This window comes from Ochotona curzoniae, unplaced genomic scaffold, assembly GCF_017591425.1.
Source record: "Ochotona curzoniae isolate NIBS_2020 unplaced genomic scaffold, NIBS_Ocur_1.0 contig_832, whole genome shotgun sequence".
Classification (NCBI taxonomy): Eukaryota; Metazoa; Chordata; class Mammalia; order Lagomorpha; family Ochotonidae; genus Ochotona; species Ochotona curzoniae.
The window spans coordinates 215,317-240,677 of record NW_024466580.1 but is presented as its reverse complement, the minus strand read 5'-3'; the positions used below and the strand labels follow the sequence as shown (position 1 = coordinate 240,677).

At 50.4% G+C, this 25,361-nt stretch overlaps 2 protein-coding genes across 2 annotated transcripts in view; one reads left to right on the top strand and one right to left on the bottom strand.

Annotated features, from left to right (window-relative positions):
- NCAPD3 (non-SMC condensin II complex subunit D3) overlaps nt 1-1,738 on the bottom strand; it is a 62,372-nt gene extending 60,634 nt beyond the window's left edge. Inside the window, exon 1 of the mRNA XM_040992650.1 lies at nt 1,658-1,738. Within this exon, the coding sequence (XP_040848584.1) occupies nt 1,658-1,721 (64 nt within the window). The 5' untranslated portion in view covers nt 1,722-1,738. The remainder of the gene's footprint in view (nt 1-1,657) is intronic.
- A 694-nt stretch (nt 1,739-2,432) lies between these two features.
- VPS26B (VPS26, retromer complex component B) lies at nt 2,433-25,057 on the top strand. The gene is made up of 6 exons (XM_040992648.1): nt 2,433-2,879; nt 11,437-11,593; nt 17,587-17,751; nt 20,111-20,286; nt 22,243-22,385; nt 22,818-25,057. Exons 1-6 carry the CDS (start codon nt 2,657-2,659, stop codon nt 22,962-22,964), a joined length of 1,011 nt encoding a protein of 336 aa, XP_040848582.1. The 5' UTR covers nt 2,433-2,656; the 3' UTR covers nt 22,965-25,057.
- Nucleotides 25,058-25,361: the final 304 nt, after the last annotated feature.

Genomic DNA, 25,361 nt, shown 5'->3' with positions numbered 1-25,361 from the left:
GCTAGGAAACGCGAAGCAGGATGCCACAACGCAAGTGGGTGGCTCGCCTGCTACCATCGAGCCGGCTCTGGGAATCCGTTTCATTCACATGATACTTGATTGTGTCTCAGTGTGAGAAATTCTTCTGAATCTATGGATTTATAATGAACTCTGCCTAAGGCTTTTTCACTAAACTTTCATTAAAATTACTGTTATGGTCTAATACAGACATATTTAAGAAGATTGGAACGATAAGAAGGGACATGGGAGAAAAATCACAACACAGCACCAGGCATGAGGGGCGCTTAGGATCGAGCTGGGAGCACATGTTAAATTGGGTTTCGGGCAGGTCCACCACTGAAACTTTCAACTCCGCTGCCAGCACTTCACTGCCTTTGCTAACCTTACCTCCCCTGGACTTCCTGGCAACACCAGAACAACCCTTCTTACAAGACAACTTGATTTTAGGTAACAGTCCATCACAAATCCTGACAAGCCAATGAGGTAACCACTCCCCTCCCCCTAACAGGGGGACCTTAAGTTTCATTGCAGCCACCACCCTGTCTTCAAAGCTGCCCGAATCTGTGTTTTCCAGGATCACAATCCTATTTTGCTACCAAAGAAACGTGATTTTTCTTCATTCTCAGGGTGGTTTTTGACCCTCGGCCAACACAGACAGGATCTAGAGTACTTGCTCCAGCATGTCAATGCTGCCTAGCCCCCACCCGGGCACCCGGCACCCACCACCCACCTCAGGCCGTGCAGGGCTGCAGGGTAAGTACTTCCGGGCTCCCATTCCCAGCCTGGTTTGTGTCCAGGTGTGAAATCTTCCTACAGCTGCTCGTGTTGCTCTCTGCTCTGTTTGGGGGAATTCTCCTTGCTGCCAGGCATGGGTTAGGATTACAGATAAGTTCCATTCCAGCCAGGAGGAGAGCACAGGGCAAGGCAGGAAAGGTGTGTTTGTGTTAATTGGGTTACAGATTTTGTTCTTTCTGTGTGTGCCTTTGCATCTAACAGATTACAGCTCAGCTTCCTTTAACATCTTGTAGCCATTTCCAATGTCAGTACTGGACTTGGAGTGAAAAAAGGATTCTAAACAGTGCTCCTTCACTCCCTCCCGTTGTTTTAGGCGACCAAAAACCTTGTGCAAGCGTCTGGGCGCACGGCTTACCAGCACAGGCAAACAGGCATGGCCTGTGATGGGCACAGTTGGAGCCCTCGGTGGGGAATGCTCACAGCAGCCGGCATCGTCTAAGGTTGCGAGTTCCCCGGGGATGGACACTGTTGGCATCAGGGCACAAGACACTGTTTCAACCGGAGGAATCCCTGCGAGGTCCAATCGGAAGCCCATCCTCCAAGCCCCTTCGGAAACTCCACTTGGGACCTCCGGATCTTCCCCACCTAAATGTACCGGTGCACGGATCCAGTAATGCCGGAAGATTCAAAACTGCAGTCGCCCAAGCACGGGACTTTCACAAGACCCGGGGTACCTCCTCCTCACGGCTGCCTCTCTCTGCTTTGCTCCCCTCAGCCCCCCATTACAAGCCTAGCCAGACTCCCCAGGACGTGTCTGCCGTCGGCTGACAGTGGCTCCGGTCGGCCCGGCAGGCCCCTGGCGCGGGGCGGCACTGGCCCGGGAGTCGCAGCCCGCACCCCGGCCCGCCCCGCGTCTCCTTACCCGGGCTCAGATCCAGCGGGCACCAGGGCTGCAGGCCGCTGCCCAGGCCCCGCAGCGCCTCCATGATGCCCCAGCGCTGCGCGCCGCCGCCCGGCCCGACTTTGAAAGCTGGCTCCCGCGCGCGCCCCAGACGTCCCCGCGGGCCAATCACAGCCGAGGAAACGCCCCACGGCCAATCACCGCGCAGGGCGGCTCCGTCCTCTGGACCAATCAGCTGGGGCGTCCGCCGAATGCGCCAAAAGGGGGGCGGGCCGTGCGTACGACTGAGCTCCTGAAGTCTTTTTCAAGTGGGAACCAGCCGCCTAGCTAACGTTTACTTGGCTCTTCCCTGCCCCCTTTTGCTTCAGTGGGAGGGAATCTAAAGGAAATGTGGAGCAGGTTGTGACAATTTGTGTCACAGCTGACACTTGGCGTGTCAGAAGTCTCTTGATCCCGCCAGCCTATCTTGAGTGTGATGGTGGCTCGGCGTTTTTACAGCTAACACGACGGTGGAACATTCTGGAGGGCGGCAGCTGTTCCTTTCCAGACGCCGACCCGGCACGGAGTCTACTGGCATGAGGTCTCGGCGGCCATGCCATCTAAGGGAAAGCTAGGCCTTCCTCCTCCCCGCGCACATGCGTACTGAGCACACCTGCCGGAGGCCCCCAGGCCGCAGCCGGGGAGCCGGCGGCGTGCGCGCCTGCGCACATCATCCCCGGCGCATCGGGAGCTGCCCTCGCTCAGCCGTGCCCCGCCCGGAGCCGCCGAGGCGCTTGGGTGGCTTGGCTGGCCCGGAGGCTGGGCGGCTGGCTGGCTGCCGGCCACGCACCCCCGGCCCTGCGGGACTGCGCTGCCCAGGGCTGCACGGCGGAGCCCGGGCCGCCCCGCTCGGCGCAGTGCACGGGCGCTGCAGCCCACACTCGCTGACTGCCCCCGGGGGTCGCCCCCCGGCCGGCCACCGCAGCCAGGCCGCGCGGCCCTGCAGCCTGCCCGCGCGCCCCGGCGCGGCCCCGCGGGGAGATGAGCTTCTTCGGCTTCGGTCAGAGCGTGGAGGTGGAAATCCTGCTCAACGATGCGGAGAGTCGGAAACGGGCCGAGCATAAGACGGAGGACGGGAAGAAGGAGAAATATTTTCTCTTCTACGACGGGGAGACCGTCTCCGGCAAGGTGAGCCTTGCGCTCAAGAATCCCAACAAGCGGCTGGAGCACCAGGGCATCAAGATCGAGTTCATCGGGCAAATCGGTGAGTGACCTGGGCCCCGGCCGGGCCTGCCTCGCTGACCTGGGTTGCGGCCTCCCGTGGGCAGCGAGCGCCCTGGAGGAGGGGCCCCTGGTGGCCGCCCGCTCCCGACTCTGCTGTCAGAGCCTGCAGGTGGATGTGCACAGGGCTGGAGGTGGAGGCACAGCTCCAGACGGCCGCGGCTGTGGCTTCCCAAGTTGAGCTGGCCTCTGCGGCGCTGGGTTCTCCGGTGACCTGGAGTGGTAGGGACAGGGCCCTGCCGCGCCCTGGCAGCACGTGCTGGAGAGCGGTGGTGTCCAGCCCCGGTCTCTCTTGCTTAACTGACCCACGTTTCTCGGTCTTGGGTGTCGTAGCGCTGGTTTTCCACTGTCTGGTTTTCTCTGTAAAGACAAAGGGACGATGTTTCCAGCACGCGAGCTACAGGGCAACGATCGCTCTCGACGCATTCGAAGCGGTGTGTGCATGGTTAGAAGCAGACAACCAAAGGCAGTAACTGGCTAAGAAGCGGGTTTTGGGGGAGACTACCCTTTAGGATTGCTATGTCTGTCATCCCGAGATAGCCAGTGCTTGCCTGCTTTAAAATACTCGGGTGCTTCCGTTTCTGCGGTTCAGTCCCCAGCGGATTTCACTGTGGATACTCCCGTGGGCCGCAAACGCCCCCTCTCTGTATGCGTACCACTGCTTTTAAGACTGACTTGGGGAAGCTTGTAAACGCTCCTATCCTGAGGGTGTAGCACAGAATTGGATCACTCCCGTTTTCTGGGGCGTGCAACATAGCAACAAGGGTAGGAAGCAGGGACTCAGCGGCCTGGCTGTGCAGCCCACACAGCCTCTGCTACTGGGAAGCTGCAGGTAGGCTGTGGAACCGGAATACCAATGGCCCAGGAAAGGGGCTGTGAGGAGAGGCAGGTGCTGTCTTCTGTCACCAGAGGTGTGGCAGCATGGCCAGCCTTGCCCCGCCCCCCAGGTCCCAGGCGGACCCTCGATAGGGACCACAGTAACATGGACCCCCGATAGGGACCACAGTAACATCTGCCATTTGTCTCCATCTTCCAGAGGCACGGAACAGACAGGAAGCAGCCAGAGCCTTTTCTGAGATTGTGAAGTAGTCACGTGGAAGTAGTCATTGTAAGACAAATCCCTTGTTGTCTTTGTGATGCCAGTGGACACAGCGATGTTTGGCATGGGTGGTGGTAAGGGTGTCCATGTGTGGCACACAATGCAGAACAGTTCCTGCAGACACTGGCAGGACCCTAGCAGGGTCGCCTTGCTGTCAGCGGGAGGCTGCCGGCTCTTCCTGCTCCTGGTCCTCCTGTGGCTTTCTCATCTTCAGACATCCCTGCCCAGTTGCCTCGGAAGCTTGTGTTGCTCCATCTAATAACTCTTCCCCGGAACCCTGAGCACTGTGGACTGAGTGACAGGGGGACTCTGCGGAAATTAGACCCCTTCCTGGGCCTCAGCTTCCTTAGCTGTCCGGCAAGACTAATACCATCTCCTGAGGCAAGATTGAATACATGGGGGAATTGGACGTCACATCCCCAACATGGATCCTATGTGAAAATCAAAGCAGGTGATGCAGTGATGTTCTCACTTCACAGGTGCAGTTCTGTGTCTCTGACCTGCTGCCCACTCCCCTCCATCCTGCGCTGGATGGCCTTGCTGTGACTGTGGCGAGTATGCGTGTCAGCCCCTTAGAGCACTTGCTCTGGGCACGCGGGCCTGTCCCAGCTGTGTGTTTGAAGTAGTCCATTCACACTGAGTGACTTGCGGCTACGTGAGAACCTAGTGATGGGATAAGGCAGAGTGCCATGCAAGATGCTTGTTCCTAGGCTCCGGGATGTGTTCCTTGATCTGAAACAAGGCATTGCAGGTAGCTTTTTCAGATACGTTTAATGTATAACATGGACCAGCCTGCTTATTGTCCCCTCCTGGCCCCCACAGAAGCAGATGTCGCATGTCTGCAGCAGGCTCCATGAGTTGATCTCAGGGCACCAGAGCAAGGCTGGTGAGTGACTGCTGATTTGTGGTCTTGTGGTTTTATCCTTCACTGAGTTCTTAGACTGTGAAGTGGGCGGAACTTCCGTCGGGGTCTGAGGTCTGGCTGTATACGGGCGATGCGAATGAGGCTAACGAAGCTGATGTCATTTGACTGTATCCCTCTTCCTCACTAATTTTGGGTGAGGGTTTGGGAGGCAGACAGGAAGAAGTGCAACTTACGTGCCCTGTCCCATATTTCCTGTAACGAGTGTCTTCAGTGTCTTCTTGTGTTCTCATCGCCCCTGAACTGTGTCATTGTCCTGACTCAGATTCTCTGCCGACTTCCGCACCTGTATTTGGAGCTGCCTGCTGGACAGAGCCACTGGATGCTCCCAGGTGCTCTTCCTGCTTCTCACAGGCTCCTTGCTGGTCTTCGTTTTCTGTCATGCTCGGTGAAAAGTGAACTTTGTAAAAGGCAGTTAACCCCCTCCTGAAGATTGTTTTCTGGACTCTGTTTAAAGGGGAAATTATAGCTAAATCCTCCCAGATCAGATCACCATCTTTCTTTCAGGCTTCATTTCTCCTTAATCCTTCACCTTCAGGACTTGTACCATCCTCAGAATACCTTACCTTTCTGGAATGTTAGTCTCTCCTCCTTTGTATGTTGTCATCTTTCCATAAGGCATGACCATCTAGCCAGGCCCTTACTCATGCTGCAGAGCTTGTCGGCAACATCTGGTCCACCAGAGAGCCTTCCCTCCCTTGCCCAGGTTGACCTGCTCTTCCAGGGACACCATTGATATCCTGTCTCAAGCAGGAATTGAAAAGATTCAAACTAGCTTTTGGTTTTTCCTTAAACTTGCCTGTCTTTCTCAGTGACATCAAGAGTCTGGCAGCTAATGTCTAGTCTTAGTGGCTAAGAAGTTACAGAAACTATTTCTTTACTATTATCTCCTGCAGGATAAACCAGGAGTATTTTAATGAAGTAATGGGGTGTACATGTTGGCTTTCCTAGTTACCATTAGGTATGTGGGCTTCCTACTTGCCCTGACAAGCCAAGAGCTGCAGCCTGTTGAAAGCTGGGATGACCCATGACCAGTGTGAACCCACCGGGGGAACTGGGCTAGGGAAGCCTCAAACCCATATTAGTTGCTTGCTTTTACAACTTCTTTTTCATTCTGCCATGCCACATCGATGCTGGTTTCTCTTGGTACTGGCACAACATCCCTAATCTGAAGATCGCCGAATACAAAACCCCAGTTCCGATGTGTTACTGCAAAAGTTTGAGGTTTCAAGCTTTCGGATTAGAGATGCACAGTTGGTAATAAGCGAATTTTCCAATCCTTCCCCATGTCAGTCACCCCCCCCCCCAATAAATAAATAAATAAATAACCCGCCTGTGAAATCTTACAGCTTTCTGGGCCGAGCTCTTTGGATGAGGTGCACTCAGTCCCGTACCCAGCTCCTCGTCCTCACAGTTTGAATGTTTCTGCCTGCAACTGTGGGATCTTACTCTCTTGTATCTCCTGGGTCAGGCCGGGTGGAAAGGTTGGCTCAGTCACCAGCCAATGGCTCGCATCTTGAGAAAGACACATGGCACATAAACAGCATCATGGGAAGAAATGTGAGGATGAGAGGAGAGACTATTTTGTAGTCAGAATCCTTTGGGGAACACTGGTAGAAGCTGTAAGACATACTGGGCCCATGTTATGGTCCTGACAGGGCGACATAAACCAAATACAGTGTTAAGATGAAGCCTGCACAGGACAGACACACAGGCATGCCTGTCCTCTAACGTGAACCCGTCAGTACCACATCAGCCTTGCACCTAGAGTTCTGTGCATCTCAGTTCATCAACCTTTAAAAAACAAAACACACATATTGGGAGTAAATGAATGGATCCTGGTCCACTTGATAGAGTTTGGAGCAATGCCACCTCGAGTAGTGTTGGATACAGGCTGAAGTTACCAGCATGCAGATATGTTGGTGTTAGCTGGCCAACCAGCACATGGATGGGAACATCAGACGACCAGGCTCTTCCAAGAGCAGCGTGAGGCCTGGACTGAATGTGGCCCTGAGCCAGCAGGAGTCTCAGGGCTTCTGTCACATGATCAGCCTGTGATGTAAACCTAGCTCCGTTTCCCTCCAAATTGGCCAATTCACTTCTTGGCCATTAACGGCAAGTTTTGCCATGAAAGCATCCTGAATGCAATAGCTATTTCCTCCTGTCAGACTAAGAAGGAAGTTCAGGACAGAGAAGTTACCTTAAATAAAACCTACCAGTTCCTCCTCCAAACTTGAAATGTCTGGCCCTGGAGCACTTTGGTGTTAGGAGAGAATTGGGCATGATTTTGTGGTTGCTTCTTTAGGCTGGAATGGAGGCATTTTATGGTCCCAAAGGGCCCCAAATTCTTGCTAAAACAGTCTTGGATTTTCTGTTCCAACTTATGTAGAAGAAAACCAGAGTTTCTGGCAAATTGCAAAGTATTACTGCTGCTGCTGTCCCTTGGCACATCAATGTTTGTAAAAGCTTATAAGTGATAAATTAAAGAGTCCAGGTGAGCCCTACTCAGATCACACCGGCTACTCTTCCGCCCATGACATTTGATGTAGGACTGGATATTAATGTGGGGTCAGGAGGAGGTGTGCTAAAGGGAAGGTGATGCTTTGCAGGGCTGGGAAGGACGGCTGGCCGAGGTCCCCTGCGGGGTCACGCCTCCTGCCGGATTCTGCACTGTTGCTAGGCGCTCGCTCCAATGCTGCCAGCCTCAGGCCTTCTCACGTTTGTTTGTTTCTCCAGTTCCCTTTCAGCTGTGTCATCACGTTTGTGTATTTTTCCATCCTTTCATCCCATATTTCTTTCGACTTTGGGATTTTCTACTTGAATTTCACAGACATTGGAGATCTTCCTCCATATGGCTCTGTACCTCGAAACTGTGGCCAGAGTTTGTTGTTTGGGAACTGAAGTGCTGAGTTCCCAAGAGAGGGGTTCAGTTCCCAATTGCAGTTACACATTGTCATCACCCATCTCAGGGCTCTGTGCGGTTATCACTCACTGCCTAGAACGCTATCCACTGCTAAAACCATTTAGTGTGTAAAGAGAAGGTGCACGTTGTAATAAAGATTAATCAAAGTGTGGCTATACAGGATGTCAACCACAAACTGTGACCAGAAAATACATTGTAGGGATTACCTATGTCCCTGCTGCCTTCACAGGTTAACTGAGTATCGTGACAGGGTCCCCCTCTGCTTCAGAATGCCCCTCCATGTAGTGGAAAAAATTCCTTATTGAATAAGTGGATCGAGGGGACTCCTCCACCAGCAACGGGTGCAGATTGCAAGCCACCACATAAAACAGTTTTTCCAGGAATGATTGTGCCCCTGGAGCCGAACACCTTTGGTTCTGGGAGAAAGCAGTCTGGTTTCTTGGGCCAGGAAGGCGTTGGTCCTAAATGAGGGCTCTGTTTCGGGTACCCAGAGCGTGCAGTCCCCCTCAGCCCTGAGTGCTCTCAGAGATCCAGGGCTGGACATCGTGGGCAGTGGTCCCCAAGAGCCCTCTCTGTGGACGAGTCTCTACCTCCAGGAAGCAGCAGGTCTACTCTGCCTGCTCCACGTGCTGCTTGCCGTGCTGCTGCAAGTTTAGCACAGGACGTGAGCCCAGAAATATATGAGGCGCAGTAAGTTGAACTGTAAGGTGGCAGTGTTGCATTACTGTAGGGTCAGGTGCTGGGGGTGTTCACGGCAGCTGAGGGTACAGGTCTTCGGTTCAGAATGAAAAGAAAGATCTGGTAAGATGTGTAGCAGAATATGAGGAGCTAGGAAACACTGCAGAACAGACACCATGAGCTGCTACCTGTAAAGAAACACCAGAACTGAAGAGGATAGATTTAATTAGAGCCATGGTTTTCCAAGGGTGCTCCCTACCCTCCCAGAGACTCTCTTAGAAGTATGTACCCCCTGGGCCCAGCGGCGTGTCCTAGTGGCTAAAGTCCTCGCCTTGAACGCGCTAGGATCTCACATGGGTGCCGGTTCTAATCCCGGCAGCTCCACTTCCCATCCAGCTCCCTGCTTGTGGCCTGGGAAAGCAGTCGAGGAAGGCCCAAAGCCTTGGAACTCTGCACCCGTGTGTGAGACCTGGAAGAAGTTCCTGGCTCCTGGCTTCAGATCGGCATAGCGTCAGCCGTTGTGCTCACTTGGGGAGTGAACCATCGGACGAAAGATCTTCCTCTCTGTCTCTCCTCCTCTCTGTATATCTGCCTTTCCAAATAAATAAATAAATCTTAAAAAAAAAAAGAAAGAAATATGAACCCCTCCCCCGGTTCCACCCAGACAACCTGAACCAGAGGTTCTGAGCGTGGTGTCCAGCCTTGTGCTACAGCCGGTCCCCCGGTGGTCCTGGCGCACACTGAATTTTGAGGACTACTTTAGAGAATCAAATGAAAACTTCCACCATCAGATGGTCAGGTGGGCTACACGCTTTTCTTTTGGAGTGCAGCAGTAGCTCTCAGCCATTCATGTTAGTCTTTGCTGTCTGCTAGATGATGTTCTGCATCCTTTCCCCACATTGCCTCCTTTGCTTCTCACAGAACCTTGTAAAGTAGGTTGTGTCCTAGCCCAGAAATAGCGGCGGTCCCAGAGGAAGCCTGCTCCCACCTCAGCCTTGCAGCCAGTTCTGTGGCTAGCCCAGGCAAACTCGGACACGCACCCTGCCTCTGTGTTCTTCTCCACGAACTGGGCTGATGAGGTCTGTCTAGGTGCCTCACAAAATTACAAGGACAAGACAGTTGGATAACTACAAAACCTTCCCAAAGCTGGAAATATGCAAAACGAAAGCTGCTGAAGGAAATGTGGCCTTTTGAAAAATGCTGGCATCCATGATGTCTCTTGTTTTAAAATTGTTTTGTTTTTTATAATAATTACATGGTTGATCAGGGTGGGAAGGATCGAGGTTTAGGTAAAACTGGGTGAACTCATTGTTTCCAGATTTGCTATTCTTGTTTCTGGGGGAAGGGGTAAGATAAAGGGGGAAGCCACATGACTTTCCAAATGTCCCAGTACCCAGGGAAGAGGAACTGCCACCTGATATACACCCAGGGTGCCGATGTGTGCATATTCCAAGGGTTCTGCCCAAGTGGTTTGTATGGTTCTGAAATGCTGTCGATTTCACTGATCAAGGATGATGCAGTCCTCTCAGTGTCCATTGGCTGACACAGTAAGCCGCAAGTCTCCGTTCACCAAGATTTTGTGCTGTCATCATTTGACTGGGGTGGTTGTCCAGTTAGTTCTGTTCTTCTGCTATAGAACAAAATGAGCTGCCATATTCTCCATTTACATCAGGATGTGTGTCCACTGCTCCGCCTTTTTCACTGAGGAGGACGTGTTCTTGCAGGCAAGTCCAAAGACCCAGGCCAGTTGTCCAAAGCCTCACCTGATCCCCCATCCCTGGGGCTCAGAACCTGGCACCCACCTCTCAAGCAGGCTCCAGGACCCAGGCTAGGCGACCTGAGTCCCACCAGATTCCCCATCCCCAGGGCTCACAAATCCGGGCCCCACCATGCAGGTAGGTCCTAGGACCCAAGTCCTGCAAGATCCCACACCCCAGCACTCACGAACCTGGCACATGCTGACCCCAGGCTGTCATGGCTCACCTCACCTCAATATCCACAATCTTATTGCACATCCTGGCCTGGTCTAGCTTGCCACCTGTTCCAGCTCCTGCTGATGGATGCTGCTGCCTAACCCAGCCCAGCCTGATCGGTGTCCCAGCCCTAATGTGAACTGGCTGGTGTTGTGGCCCGATCTGGCTCCTGCTGCACCCTGTCCTGATCTCAGATATGCCAGTTGGTGTTATGAACTTGCCCAGACAGTTCTGTCCCCAGACCTTATCCGCATGTATGCCTGCGGCTACTGAAACCTGGCATGGTCTGGGCTGTTCCTTGCCTTGATTCTTGTGCTCACCTAAAGAGACTACATCCCAGTGAAGCAGTTTCCCAAGTTCCTCTATCGAGACTTCTCCTTGTGGTAGTTCTCACACACACCATTGGGTCCTTGGCCCTGGTTGACTTGGCCCAGGTTGACTTGGCCCAGGTTGACCTGGCCCAGGTTGACCTTCTGTCTTGGTAAGAACATGGTCTTGCTCAACTGGCCCATACCCATTCTGGTTCTTACAGTTGGGTGTTGCAGCCCAGCAATACCTGGTCCATGCCCAGACACAGCTCTACCATGGTTCGACAGGAGTCAAAACCTAGCCCAGCCTGTTCTGCACCCAACCTGGCTCTCACGAGGACCAGTGGGTACTAGGCTGCAACGTTGATTTTGATTAAGATGCTGCCATACTGTCTTGGAGTAAAAATGACTCCTGTACGACAGAAGTTCACTGTGTAAAATCTAAGTTTTTGGGAATAGGGGTAGGAGGGAGACCAGCATCCCGTGTGGCATGCAGTGATGGAGCAGTAATCCGAGGAAGAGAGGAGATCGAGACCCAAGCCTGGAGGGATGTGTCAGGGCTCAGTCTTCCAGAAGCCTCATACTGGCAGCCTTGGAGCCTGTGGTCTGATAGCTGGACTCACTGCTCTCTCTCCAGAACTCTACTATGACCGTGGGAACCACCATGAGTTTGTGTCTCTGGTGAAGGACCTGGCTCGGCCTGGAGAGATCACCCAGTCGCATGCCTTTGACTTTGAATTCACACACGTAGAGAAGCCGTATGAGTCCTACACAGGCCAGAATGTGAAGCTGCGGTAAGTCATCCCCAGTGCTCTGCACGGTGCTCCCAACCCAGCATGTGTGGAGGAGACTGGAAGCTAACCCTGCTTGGAACTCCTGCAGGTGGTTACTGAGAGGGCCAGGCTTTTTGCGCTGTGACATGCAGGTCTCTGTTCAGCAGCTGCCTGCCTGTGAGAGAGAAGCCCCTGGCTTGTAACACTGAGTTTCTGTAGGGTAGATAGGTAGCTCCCAGCACCCTGCACTCCAGCCTGCCAGCCTGGTACCCCTGAAGCAGAGAGGTAGGGAGAGGCTTGTAGCCATGTTTACACAGCATTCCCATTGCACAGAGAGCAAAGAGCACCAGAAAACAGAGAAATAATGCGGAGACTATGGCTTTTCAGTATGCATTGCCTTTGTTTCAGGTTACTTTGTCTAAGTTTATATAATTTAAGTTTTAGCTGTTTTTAATAGTCCATAAAATTGTTTGAAATGCAGTTGTCAGTTTTTGTGACTGCTGGGCCCACCATGGTCATGGCTGGGACCTGCCTGCTGCCCAGCAGAGCCACACGGTGTCAATGAGGCTGTGGGCTCTGGGACTCCACAGATTTGGATTTGATTCTGTCTTCTCTTTTAGAAGTGGTAGGAAAATAAAACTTAACAGTGTGATATGTTTTTTTTTTTTTTAATTAAGAGTACATTGTAAGTACACGGGATTGTTTTGCTACTGCGTCCACAAGAACTCCAAAGATGGGCCTCAGGAGTGAAAGAAAAAAAAAAAAAAAGACTAGATAGCAGCTGCAGACGCTTAGCTGTATCCCTGTAAATGGGTGAGGTCACAGAAATAAAACATACTCGTGTGTTACCCTGCATACCCGACCAGGTCCCAAGAGGAGTCCATTTTCCTCTGAAGGACTGGGCACAGGCTGCTCTAGCCTATAGAACCTTCCCTGCCTGCATCCCACTGTCTTGTCTCCCACCACAGCAGTGCCCCCACTCTTCTCACACAGGTCCCAGTACTGGTGTTGCCCACACAAAACAGTGTTCCATGACTGCACTCTGAGAGCAGCTAGGGTGAAGCTTATTAGAAGCTATCCCTTGGGCTTCACTATGCATTTATTATTGTCTAATATTTTTTGTGAAGTTTTGTTTTCCTTTTAAAAATACTATTTAGTTTTATTTTGATGATGTTTACATAGTTGGTTAGGGTGGGAAGGATCAAGAGTTAGGCGAAAATGAATGAGACCATTGTTTCCAAATTTCCTTTTTCTTCTTCCTGTATCTGGGGGAAGGAGGGAGTAAGCGGAGAAGCCATAGCCAGCCTCCCAGCCACCTCAGTACCCAGGGATGGGGAACAGCCACCTGATGTGGAGTGTGCCCCGAAGGTTCTGCTCAGGTGGTTTCAGTGCTTCTGAAATGCTGTCAGTCTCTCAGGTCCAAGGATGAGGAAATCCTTTCAAGGGCCATTGGCTGACATAGTCCACCTTAGTGTCTCCATTCACCCAGATATTTGGTAACAACATTTGGCTGGGGTAGTTGACCAATTTGTTCTGCCTTCCTTCCTCTGCTATGGTACACCAGATATCCTCTACCGACCCCAGTAGACGTCCATAGCCTCCCTGTGCATCTGGGCATGCCGTCCGCTGCTCCGTCTGAGCCACTATGGAGGCCCAGTCCTGACACATCCATTCCATGGTCAGCAAGTACAGTGGCCTTGTCAACAGAAGTCCCTCATAAGTCATTCCTCACCTGCAACATATTCCCTCAGCCGTCCTCCCTCCCCACATTCTCTTTCTTCTTTTCCCTGGTCAACCCACAGTCTGTGTACCCAGGAGCACATGAGGTTTCTTGCGGCAAATGGCACTTGTATGGGCCAACCTGAGCCAGGCTAGTGGCCCACAGTTCCAAATGGCATTTGCATGGACTGGCGCAACCTGGGCTGGGGGCCCACAGTGTCAAATCCCCCCATATATTAAAAAAAATCATAATAGTAAAATTGAAAAAAAAAGAATAGGCAACTGTGCTGGCACACTGGTACAGTTAACACAAATTTGGCATTAATCAGGTCCACGATGCCAACCAGCTGTTGGCTGCTTTTCTCCCAGCAGTGTAACACTTGCCTAGGTACAAGGCAGCCTAGACCATTGCCTACAGCTAGGGTTTAAGATTTATGTATTTGAAAAGCAGAGTGATAGAAACAGAGGGAGAGAGACCCTCCATCTGCTGCTCTGCTCCCCAAATGCCTGCAGACGTGGCTGATTCTGGGATATCGGAACTCCATCCAGTCTCCCGTGTGGCTTGCAGGGAGTCAAGGACTTGGGCCACTGACTACAGCTGGGACTTGAAAAACAACGCTGTAATATGGGGTGCAGGCACCCCAAGTAACAGCTTAACCCATTCTGCTTCAGCACTTGTCCCATCAAGGTTCTTATGTCAGAAAGAAAAATGTTGAAAACAGTATGAGAGTTCCTCAGAAAATCAAGCATAGGATTACTATGTGGTCCACACATTCCACTTCTAGTTATATTTCCAAAAAAAAAAAAAAATCAAAATAGGATCTCAGATACTTACACACTCATTTTCATACCAATATTATTCATAATAACCAGAAAGTAGAAGCAAGTTATGTCCTTTAATGGCCAAGTGGATAAAAAATATATATATGGCAGGCATTATGGTGGCATATTAACCTACCACTTGTGACCTCAGTGTACCACATGAGCACCAGTTTGGGTCCTAGGCTTCTCTACTTCCAATCCTGTGCCTGGAACAGCAGCAGCAGATTGCCCAAGCGCTTGGGCCCCTGTCACCCGTAGAGATGGCTTGTATGGAGTTCATGGATTTGAACTGGTTGAATCCTGGTCGTTAAATCTTTTAAAAAGTAAGGGAGAGATATACAGCAAATTACTATACATTCTTAAGGGGGAAGAGAGGGGTGGGGAAACCCCAATGACTATTAAAGTGTGTCATAAAATAAAGAATTAAGAAAAAAAAAGAGGGAAGAGAATGCTGTCATATGCTACAATGTGGATGAACTTAAGGAAGTTGAGGACGGCCCAAAGCTTTGGGACCCTGCACCCGCATGGGAGACCCGGAAGAGGTTCCTAGCTTCGGATCGGCATAGCATCGGCCATTGCGCTCACTTGGGGATGAATCATCAGACGGAAGATCTTCCTCTCTGTCTCTCCTCTCTGTATATCCGCCTTTCCAATAAAAGTTAAAAAAATAAATAAATAAAAGTTAAAAAAAATTTTATTTTCTTTATTTAGAAGGTAGAGAGAATGAGATATTCCATCTGCTGACTGACTTCCCAGGTGGTCTCAATGACTGGGCCAAACCAAATTCCCAAGCCAGGAAATCCTTCTGGATGTCCCACATAGGTGGCAGAACTCCAGACATTTGGACCATTCTCTACTGCCTTCTCGGCACATTAGCAAGAGCTGGATCAGAAAAGGAGTAGCCAGGGCTTGGACTGGCACTTTGATGCAGAATGCTAGAGGTGGTAAAAAGTCTACAGGTAGTCTCTTGGTGGAGAGGAGTATAGAGACAGAGCAAGGCCTTAAGAACTTGAGTTTGGTTAACACAGTGGGAACAGGTGGAAACTGAGGAGCTCAGTGGATGCCAACAGAATGCACTAATGAGCAGAGGCTTGTGGCATTGAAGGTGGAGACAGAAAGTGTTTGGAGGAAGAAACAATTCAGAAATCATGATGATCCATTTTGTAGAGAGGGATTTGAGGTGCTGACAGTATAGACAAGTGTAAAAAATCACCTGGTAATGGAAACACAAGCGTGTTGCAGAGGACAGAGGAAATATTAGAAATGACAGTTGATGGGTCCAACACTGTGGAGTGGCAGGTAAAGCTAGTGCTTGCAGCATTAACATCTTGTATGGGTGCTGGTTTGATCAAGCTCTCAACTAATGAACCTGGGAAGGCAAAAGCAGATGGTTCAAGTCTTGGGCCACTGCACCTACATGAGACACTCAGATGATGTTCCTGACTCCTGGCTTTGGACTGGCCCAGCTCTGGCCTTTGTGGCCTTTTGCAGAGTAAGCCAGTAGATGCAGGATCTATTTCTTACTCCCTCTCAAATAAATAAATAAGTCTTTAACAAAAGAAAGAAAGGAAGGAAGAAGAGAAAGTCATGAATTGTAGAAAGGAAGGAAAAAAGCAAGGAAGGAAGGAAGGAAAGTCATGAATTGTATCTTTAACAAAAGGAAGGAAGGAAGAAAAGAAAATCATGAATTGTAGGAAGGAAGGAAGGAAAGTCATGAATTGTTTGCTCCTAGGTAGTGCTTATGAAAGAAAGAAAAGAAAGAAAAGAAAAGAAAAGAAAGAAGGGAGGGAGGGAGGAAAGGAGGGAGGGAGGAAGGAAGGAAGGAAGGAAGGAAGGTCATGAATTGTTTGCTCCTAGGCAGTGCTTATGAAAGAAAGAAAGGAAGGGAGGGAGGAAAGAAGGAAGGAAGGTAGGTCAAGTCATGAATTGTTTGCTCCTAGATAGTTTTTGGGCACCCACAGAGGAATGGGAGGAAGAGGAGGAAGGCCCACCAGCCCTTACGGAGCCATGGGACCAGTGTTTCAGGACAAAGAAGTGTTTTACCTCGCACAGAAGGAAAAGCCACTGGATTTGGAAACTGAGAAGCCCACACCTTGTGTTGAGTGAAAGTTAGGCAGTCTGAGGCCACGGTGGTCAGCGCAGGATGTAAAATCACTAGTGACACTGCTCTCTGAAGGGAAGGAAGTTGGAGTGAGTCAGGAGTGAATAGGGGAGATAGAAGGATCAAGATGCCAGGGTAAGGTTCTCATGTAAGAATCATTTGGAAATCGTTCCAGAGCATCTGGATGTCATCATGCTAGATGCAGGAGAGCAGTCTTGAGGGACAGGGATGCTGTTTGAAGGAGTAGGATGCTGAAGACAGCAGAACTTTTAGACCTCAAGTCAGAAACAAGACAAAGCAGAGAAGGAAGATAGTTTTCACTGGGAAGACCTTCATCTTTTAATGAGTAAAAAGCAGTGCCTTGGGGTCTCAGCAGTCCCTGAAAACACCAAGGGGTGAGGTGACAGTGCTCTTCTGGAGCAGAAATACTGGAAACAAACTGGTGGTGAAGAATGTCCACATATTTGAGAGAAGTCACAAGCTTGTGTAGGAGAAGGGGACAGGTAGAAGGGCAATCCTGACAGTACAACAACATTGTGATTGGCTAACAGATATGTCTATCTCTTCTAGACCCTCCAATGAAGTTAAAGGTCAGGAAGCACAGGAAATTGTATCTCGGGTCAGGCTTGTAAATGCTGAAAAGTAGGATGAATGCAACATTTAACTTCCTAGAGTTGTTTACAAAGGAAGTCCAGCCCATGGTGGATTCCTACACCTTGTTGCAGTATTACAGTTCAAATTCAGTTAAGATTCTTTCATTGCAAACATATACCAAGCATAGAGTCCAGCATCTTATTGTCCAGATAAATCCAACAGTTTCTTGAGGAGACCATCTCTGGTCTGAAGGCAGAACTGGCAGAATATCATCCCGATCAATTAAAAGCCACAATACAACATCAACAACAATTTGCCACATTATGGAATAATTTGACTTGATATTGAGTAACCAATATGTTAAAAAATTCTTAACCACATCCTGTGACTACAGTGGCAGGGGCACACAGGGCCCAAGAACAGCATACGGAAACACCTGGCATATGGTTTTACAGTGGGATTTGGGGAACCAGCATGGAATTCTCTAGAATTAGAGTTGCAGATTTTTGTGTATAGATGCATATGCGTATTGTTTTTTCCTGGAAGGAGGGTTTGTAAAGGGGTATAAAGTTCCTGAAAGTTAAGAATGAACTTATGTAATGAGTTTGCCCAAGTGGACCACTCTGGTGCTGCTCCCCCCGTAGACTAACCAGGGTGCATGTGCTGCCCACCTATCCCTTGTACATAATCGGGGTTCTTGTGCCCCTTCTTGTGGTCTTGTGGTGCCACTCTGGGTGGCATCTGGAAACTGGGTATGTTCATTCATTGGTTTCCCCAGCTATTTCCTTCGAGCCACCATCAGCCGCCGCCTCAATGATGTTGTCAAAGAGATGGATATCGTAGTTCACACGCTCAGCACGTACCCAGAACTGAACTCATCGATCAAGATGGAGGTTGGCATTGAGGACTGCCTACACATTGAGTTCGAGTATAATAAATCCAAGTAAGTGTCCCATGTCCCAAGACAAGTTGAGAGGATTGAGGGAGATGTGACTGAGGCATTTCATGGTAGCATGCCATGGAGGCAGACCACATAATGTGAATGGTAAAGGTGTGTGTTCAGCCAGTTATAGATAGATTGAAGTCAAAAGAAGTTTTTAAAATCCCAGACGACTGTGTTAAATTATACTGTATATTTAAGTTCAACACCCTGGGGTATCTTTCAGCCTGCATTAACTTTAAGGGTTATTTGATTGTGATTCTTGGTATAGTTGTTTTCTTTTGACGAGGCCAATTTCAGAACACCACTTATCTCATGTTTCCCCTCCACACAGACGTATTTAGCAAGCAAGGGGCGGAAAGCAGCCACTGGCCCTAACTTTGCTGCTTCCTCCCTGAACTGTATGAACTGTCGTAAAGGATACCGGATGCACTGTCGTAAAGGTTGAAAAAGTATCCTGTCTCATCAGGAAGCCATCTGTTTTAAGCTGTATTTTGTATTTGAATTTTAAATCCTGTAGCTGCTGATAAATCACAGTCTGATGGTTCAAAAGTATCTATTTTAAACACTTACCTGAAAATGTTTGGAGATAAAATATCTAAAAGTTGAATAAGTATTCTATGCAAAGGGAGCTTAAAAAAATCCACAAAAATTACCTAATCAGGGTTCATGTGCTGCTCCCCACACCCCCAGACCTAACCAGGGTTCATGACTGCCCCCCAGACCTAACCAGGGTTCATGTGCTGTGCTCCTGTAGCCTTCCTAGGGTTCATGTGCTACCCCTCACCCCCTGTACTTAACCAGGGTTCTTGTGGTGCCCCTGTAACCTAACCAGGGCCCTGTGGTGCCACTGTAATGCTTTCTCATCCAGAGGCTGTGGGTAGTTGGAGCTGAGCCAGATGGCTTACCTTTTCAGGCACTGAGAGTTTGTTTCTTGTTTTAATTGGGAACATACTTAGTCCCTGAAATAGCCCCTGTCCACCTGGTCCAGTAAATAACCAGAGCACCCAGCACCGACCCTCTTAGCCTGGCCTAGTAAATAACCACAGCACCCAGCACCGACCCTCTTGGCCTGGCCCAGTAAATAACCAGAGCACCCAGCACTGACCCTCTTGGCCTGGCTCCACGTGTGGAACTGGACTTGGGCAAGCTGAAAGGAAGGCAGATCTGGACCTAGCAAGGGTGCAGCCTTCTTTTCCTAACTGTCCGGGTGCTCAGTATGGCTTTCTTAATGCCCAACCAAGACGAAGACAGCAGTGCTACCTCTAAGAGATTTTAACAGTCATTAAAAGTATACCCAAGCCCAACTTTGAAAGATGCCTCTTAGAGTTAGTTATAAATGGTCAGGGGCCACATCCTTCCAGGCTGCCTCTCTCCTTCATAGCAGGCTGCACTGTGTGAGCGTATATACATTGTATGTAATAGAAAAAACCCAAGACTTAGACTCAGATCTTCTGGTATTAACAAGTTGCTCTAAAGTTTCTTCTAACTTTTTTGTGCCTTGATTTTTCATCTGAGAAATGAGGGGCTTTAACTGAGTGAATTCAAACAAAAGCACAGGAAACGGGAGGTGAGACAACCAGGCTGGAGTCCCGATGCCCTCTGCTTCCTTTCAGTCCAAAAGCAGGTCTTCTGGCTCATATACGCTGCTGTGTCTGACAGTCCCTGGAGCCTGTGGTCTCCCAGCATCCCCCGTCAACTGCTGCTGGTATCTATGCAGTGTCTGCAGTCTTACCCATCAGCTGAGCAGAACAGATGTGAAGTGGGAGGAAGCATGCGAGCTGAGGAAACTGGATTCTGGGTTCACCTCCTGTCTCTGTCCTAGTTATGCTGTAGTCGAGTTATCCTCTTCCAGATTTCCTTTTCTTCTATAGCATGAGGTGGCTAAATGCCAAAGTCCCTGCCAGCACTTGATATTCCATGAGCTTCAGGTTTGAGCACTTTGTCCTCTTTGTTCTTGCCTAACATAAGGCTTGCACATACAGACCGACTGTTGACTGACCCAGAGAAAATAATCTAGTGCCTCTGGAAACGTTGTGCAATGGGATGAAACTGGAAACAGCTCACCAGGCCTAGAGAACAGGCCCTGAGGCAGCAGGACATCAGCTCATCCCACACTCCTTCCCCTGCCTGGCCTGTTGGGCCAAGGCACACAGGATTGTTTGCTGCAGTAGGGTCATGGAGCTGTGATAGGGATATGACTCACCTAGCTTTGAGTGGGCAAGACCTGGGAAACCATTTTACTAGAGCAGCACAGGTAGGGACCCCGGGGCTCTGCGCCATGCTATACCTGGACATGCATGGCTGTGATGGTGAGGAGCCAGCCACTGTAGCAGCACCCTTCTTCCTTCGTCTTCCTCAGATACCACCTGAAGGATGTCATTGTAGGGAAGATATACTTTCTACTGGTGAGAATCAAAATCAAACATATGGAGATAGACATCATCAAGCGGGAGACCACGGGCACTGGCCCCAACGTGTACCATGAGAATGACACGATAGCCAAGTACGAGATCATGGATGGGGCGCCAGTGCGAGGTAAGGCCCCTGCCCAGGCCCTTGCACGCAGTGTGGGAACAGCCAGAGGGAGCACGTGGTTGAAGAAAGGTGTCCTGTTGACCCGTGCTTTCTTAGTCTCTGCACTGTGGATGCCAATGAAGCAGGAAGAATCACTGAGGCTTCTACCCCATCTTTGTCGGGAAGAGCTTCACTTTGCTCTCCTTTACATTCCGGGTTGGTGCTTGACATTTAGTCTTGAGTCCTAACTCTTTTTTAAAATTCCATGTGAAGAGTCTCTGTTTGCCAGAGGCTTAAAAAGTTTACATTTTTACATTGACATGTTGACATTATTTCTGGCTTCAGAATAAGAGGTGCATGCACAGAAATTATTTTTGTTTCTTAGCTCAGATGGGGGTGATTCGTTCTCTGATTATATTCATCAAGTGTGAAAGAACTGGCCCACACTACCAGGTGTGCACACAGCAAAGGAAGCTCAATGTAAATGGTCCCTCCTCACCCTCTAGAGCTAGCATCACATCAGAGGCGAAGGGAGAGGGCAACTTTTTGTTTGCCGGCAACCAGCTGTAGTTATTTTGGGATAGCAGTCACTTTTTTTTTAAAGATTTTATTTATTTATTGGAAAGTCAGATATACAGAGAGGAGGAGAGACAAGGAGGAAGACCTTCCGTCAGATGATTCACTCCCCAAGTGAGAGCAACGGTCGATGCTGTGTCAATGCAAAGCCAGGAGCCAGAAGCTTCTTCTGGGTCTCCCATGCTGGTGCAGGGTCCCAAGGCTTTGGGCTGTCCTCGACTGCTTTCCCAGGCCACAGGCAGGGAGCTGGATGGGAATTGGAGCTGCCGGGATTAGAACCGGCGCCCATATGGGATCCCGGGGCGTTCAAGGTGAGGACTTTAACCGCTAGGCCACGCCACCGGGCCCAGCAGTCACTTTTGTTCCTTACTGGCTGCATAACATTTGAGAAATATCCCCTCATTTTGAAGTGTTCGATGTTTGCAGAGTTTGACTCCGTTTATTCGGCAGCCTGATCTATGAGGAGAAAGCATGTCAAGGATGCAGCAGCCTGAAGAGCTAGACACTCGCATCGGGTTCCTGGCCCTCACCACGCCAGGCCTTGGTGGGCAAACAGCTCTCCAAACTCTCTCAGGTTCCGTTTCTCTCACCATGTGTGCACCCACATCCAGCTGTTGTTTTCCCTGTACAACTGAAATGGGGCATTGAGAAATAACATGAAACAGCAGATAACTAAAAGATCATTTATATCTAGCTTTGGATGACCTTATAGTTTGGCCTTGCTCAGTAGAATTACTGCCCTGGTTTTGTTCCTCTACAGAAAAGAAACAGGAAAGAAGTGACCTAAAATATCACACAGTCCACAGAAAGAAGCAGACTGACTCAGGAGTCTGATTGTTGGAGAACAAGGGACAGAACGAGGAATTTGTTTCCTGCTGTACCTTCTGTGTTGGCAGCAGGACTGCACTTCAGGGGCACACATATTCGGCTGCAGGGAGTTGGCATTGGCACTGAGACTGCGGGGTAGCATGGTGGGTCAGCGGGGGCTTGACAGTTACCTCCTGAAGACCTACTAACTAGACCTATTGCCTGTTGTCAGTGGTGCTTCATAGAGGTGTCCCTGTGCAGTGCACGTGGCCGCTCCTCATTGTTCTCAGTACGATGGCGCAGAGAGGACGCTCAGGGGCCACAGGACCTGGACTAAAGTCCTGTCACATTTCTGCTTCAGCTGACTGCTAGGGTGCAAAGTGCACCTTCCGTGGAGACATGGGCATTCCTGCTAGGGAGCAGAGTGCAGCCTTCCGGAGGCACGGGCATTCCTGCGAGGGAACAAAGTGCAGCCTTCTGCAGCCATAGGCATTCACTGTGGTGTGGCCGGCTGTAGGCCGGTGGCATCCCACCTACTGTGCTCAGAGTGGGTCACTCTGCCCCTTGTTCTGATTCCTTCTCTGCTCCCAACAGGAGAGTCCATCCCGATCCGGCTTTTCCTAGCAGGGTACGAGCTCACACCCACCATGCGAGACATCAACAAGAAGTTCTCTGTGCGCTATTACCTCAACCTGGTGCTGATAGATGAGGAAGAACGACGCTACTTCAAGCAGCAGGTGAGGCAAGGGCCACTGCTCCAAACCCCTGGCTGCCCTGGGGACACAACAGAGAGGCTGCCATTCCTGTGAGAGGTCAGGTTCCGATTCCGACAGACCAAGCAGAATGGAGCAGCGAGGAAGCTTCTAACCTAAGTCTATGTCACTTGCCATGGCAAGAGATGGTAATGTTAGGTTAGCCAGATTTCCACAGCAAAAATGAAGCTCCTTCTTGATACCCAGAATCTGTTTTCTGGAGCTTCACTGCTGTAACCACCCTCATCTTGTGGCCCATGGTAAGGACAGGAAGGAATCAGCAGCCACGGCCTCTGGCGAGAGAGCAACAGAGTTCTTTTATCCAAGAGTTTCCAGGACAAAGTTGGGAGCTTTTGGGGAGCCCCCTTCCCTACCTCCTCCTCAAGTGTTGCATTGTCCCCTCTCCCTGATCTGCAGGAAGTGGTATTGTGGCGGAAGGGTGACGTCGTTCGCAAGAGCATGTCCCACCAGGCAGCCATTGCCTCACAGCGCTTCGAGGGCACAACCTCCCTGGGTGAGGTGCGGACACCCAACCAGCTGTCTGACAACAATAGCAGGCAGTAGGCCCCCAGGGCCAGAAGCTGCTGGGCTGCACCTCAGCACCCCCATCTACTAAACACCAGCAGCTGGGGGAGGGAGAGCATGGGGTGAGACTCAGCTGACTGCTACTGGCAACCTGAAAACAAATCATGTTTTTGACTTTATTTTCTCTGGAGGACCTAAGGGGCATGGGTGGGGAAGCAGCCTCCTTACGATTCCACGGCTGGTAGGGGGTTGGGTGGTACAGCGTTCCAGAGGAGTCAGCCTTCTGCTAAGGTCCTCCTTGTGGGGTAACCTCCTGTCTTAACAGAAGGAAGGCAGTAAGCATGCATTCTTGTCTCCCGGCTGTTGGAGCTTCCTAATTCAGGGTCCACAGTTGTCCCTGGGATTCTGAGCCACCCATGGGGCCCTGGGTGGTCACGTCCTATACTTCCCTCTGCTGTCCCCGAGGCAGTGGCAGAAGGAGGTGGGTCTCCCCTTCCTGACTTGTTGGGGGACGGGGAGCCTCAAGATCGGGAAGCTACCTCTTTGGGAGTTTGTATGTGGTGCTTTGAAGTCTCCACAAGCCACCTTCCTTCTGGCCTCCCTCTGCGGGGACCCGGGCACATGCCTTCTCCACCTTCTCCGGATCGTCGCTAATGTCCTGGGGCAGAAGCCAGGAGAGGGATCCTTCACCCAAAAGAAATGCAGCAGCGTGAAGCCCAGGATGTGCAGCCAGACGCCCTGCGGAAGAAGGGGTCAGTGCACAGCAAGTGTTGCCTTCACTGTGTGGCCGCTCCACTTGGGAACCTCCCAGTCCGATGGTTAAGGAGTACTGCTTGTTGTACCCCAACAACCCTAAACAGGATGGTCTGTCTTCTGTAACAGATCCTAGGAAGGGGCTGTGGTCCCTTGGTCTCCCAAGAGCAGACCCTCATCGCTCTCTGCCCTCATTTCACTTCTTGGATTGGGGCTTGCAGAGTTTTCTGTTCTTAACTCCCACCTCAAGCCCCTGCACCCCTCAACCTGTAAAGTTAAGGGAGGGAGATGGGGGCCTTGGCTGATGATTCTGCCCGCCCAACTTCTGAATAATTATGCTTGCCAAATTCTGTCTTCATCTTCCTCAGCTGACTGACCCAAGTCTGTAAACATTGGTATTTTTCATTTGAAAACACATGAAGCAAACAATCTGGTATACTTTGTTATGCTAGACAGGAAGGCACTTTTCCCTCTGTTCCTCTGGGCTTGGGCCTTGACTCCTAAAGTTGCTAATAATCCTTTTCTGCACCACCTTGGAATGGCCAGGAGTCACCCTCCTTTTGGCCTTTCTTTTCTTATAGAAAGGCCAAGCTGACCTGCTGGACAGGAAGTCCAATATTTGGCGGTCTAAGTTTGCAGTAATTTGGAAAGTACACAGGTTGGTTCCTGTGTTGTCTTTCCATTAGTGCGGAACTTGAGGATCTCCCCTTTTCTTTAGGAATCAGGGTTGGGCTCTTGGATCAGAGAGGAGACTTGGTTGGGACAGCCTTGGGCAATACATGAGGCTGGGGGCAACAAGGGCCTGTTCCTCCACATTGGGCCAAATTCAGCCGCGATACACAATCTCTGGGGGACGGAAGCATACATCCTGCTGCCGTCGGTGACCGAGGCAAGACTCGAATGTAGGAAGGAGGCGGGTTCTGTGTGCCCTGGCCTTTTCAGAGTCCAGGAGCCTTCCTCTTAATTGCTGGTATTCTTCACTAGAAAACACTTGTCCATTCCTCTGCCTACCAACTGACAACATAAGCTCTTCGTCCGGCTTCCCTAACACTTTCAACCTTTCTCCGGGGAGAATTAGAATATAGAATTGCTTTCTCTCAGGAGCGGTGTACAAGCCAGGTCTTTTGTTTTCTTGTACTCTACCCCCATTCTACTTGTCTGTCCAACTGTGAAAGTGAGGGGAGCCTTCTGCCCCACCCTCCTTTAAGGTCCCCGTTCCTGGGAGGGCTTAGGTACTAAACCAAGCAGTGCAACTTGTAATTAAGCAGCTGCAGTGTTTACATGTTTCTTAATGTGTTGTCTTTTCAATGGCTGTATTTAAAAGAACACCTGTTTTAATGGTCTAATTAAAGGAGGCCCCTGTGGCTTTGGAAGCATTGTGCCGGTGGTCCACCAGGGTCGTCTCTTCTGTCTACACTGTCCCATCTCTGACACTCCAGAAAGACAGACATGTGCCCTGACTCTGGCAACAGTACCTGCACTCTGAGTGAGTGACGGGGAGTGCCCTGGGAAGTAGAAGAGAAGCAGTTTTACCACTGCTTGACAGCTTATTTTGAAACCATTCATGGTTTAAGGCTCTGAGGATCACAGATGGCTTCAGGAGCAGGTGAGAAGGACTGTCGTGGAAAGACCAACCATCAGTTACAGTGGCTGATAACATCCCAGGATAACACAGGTTCCATA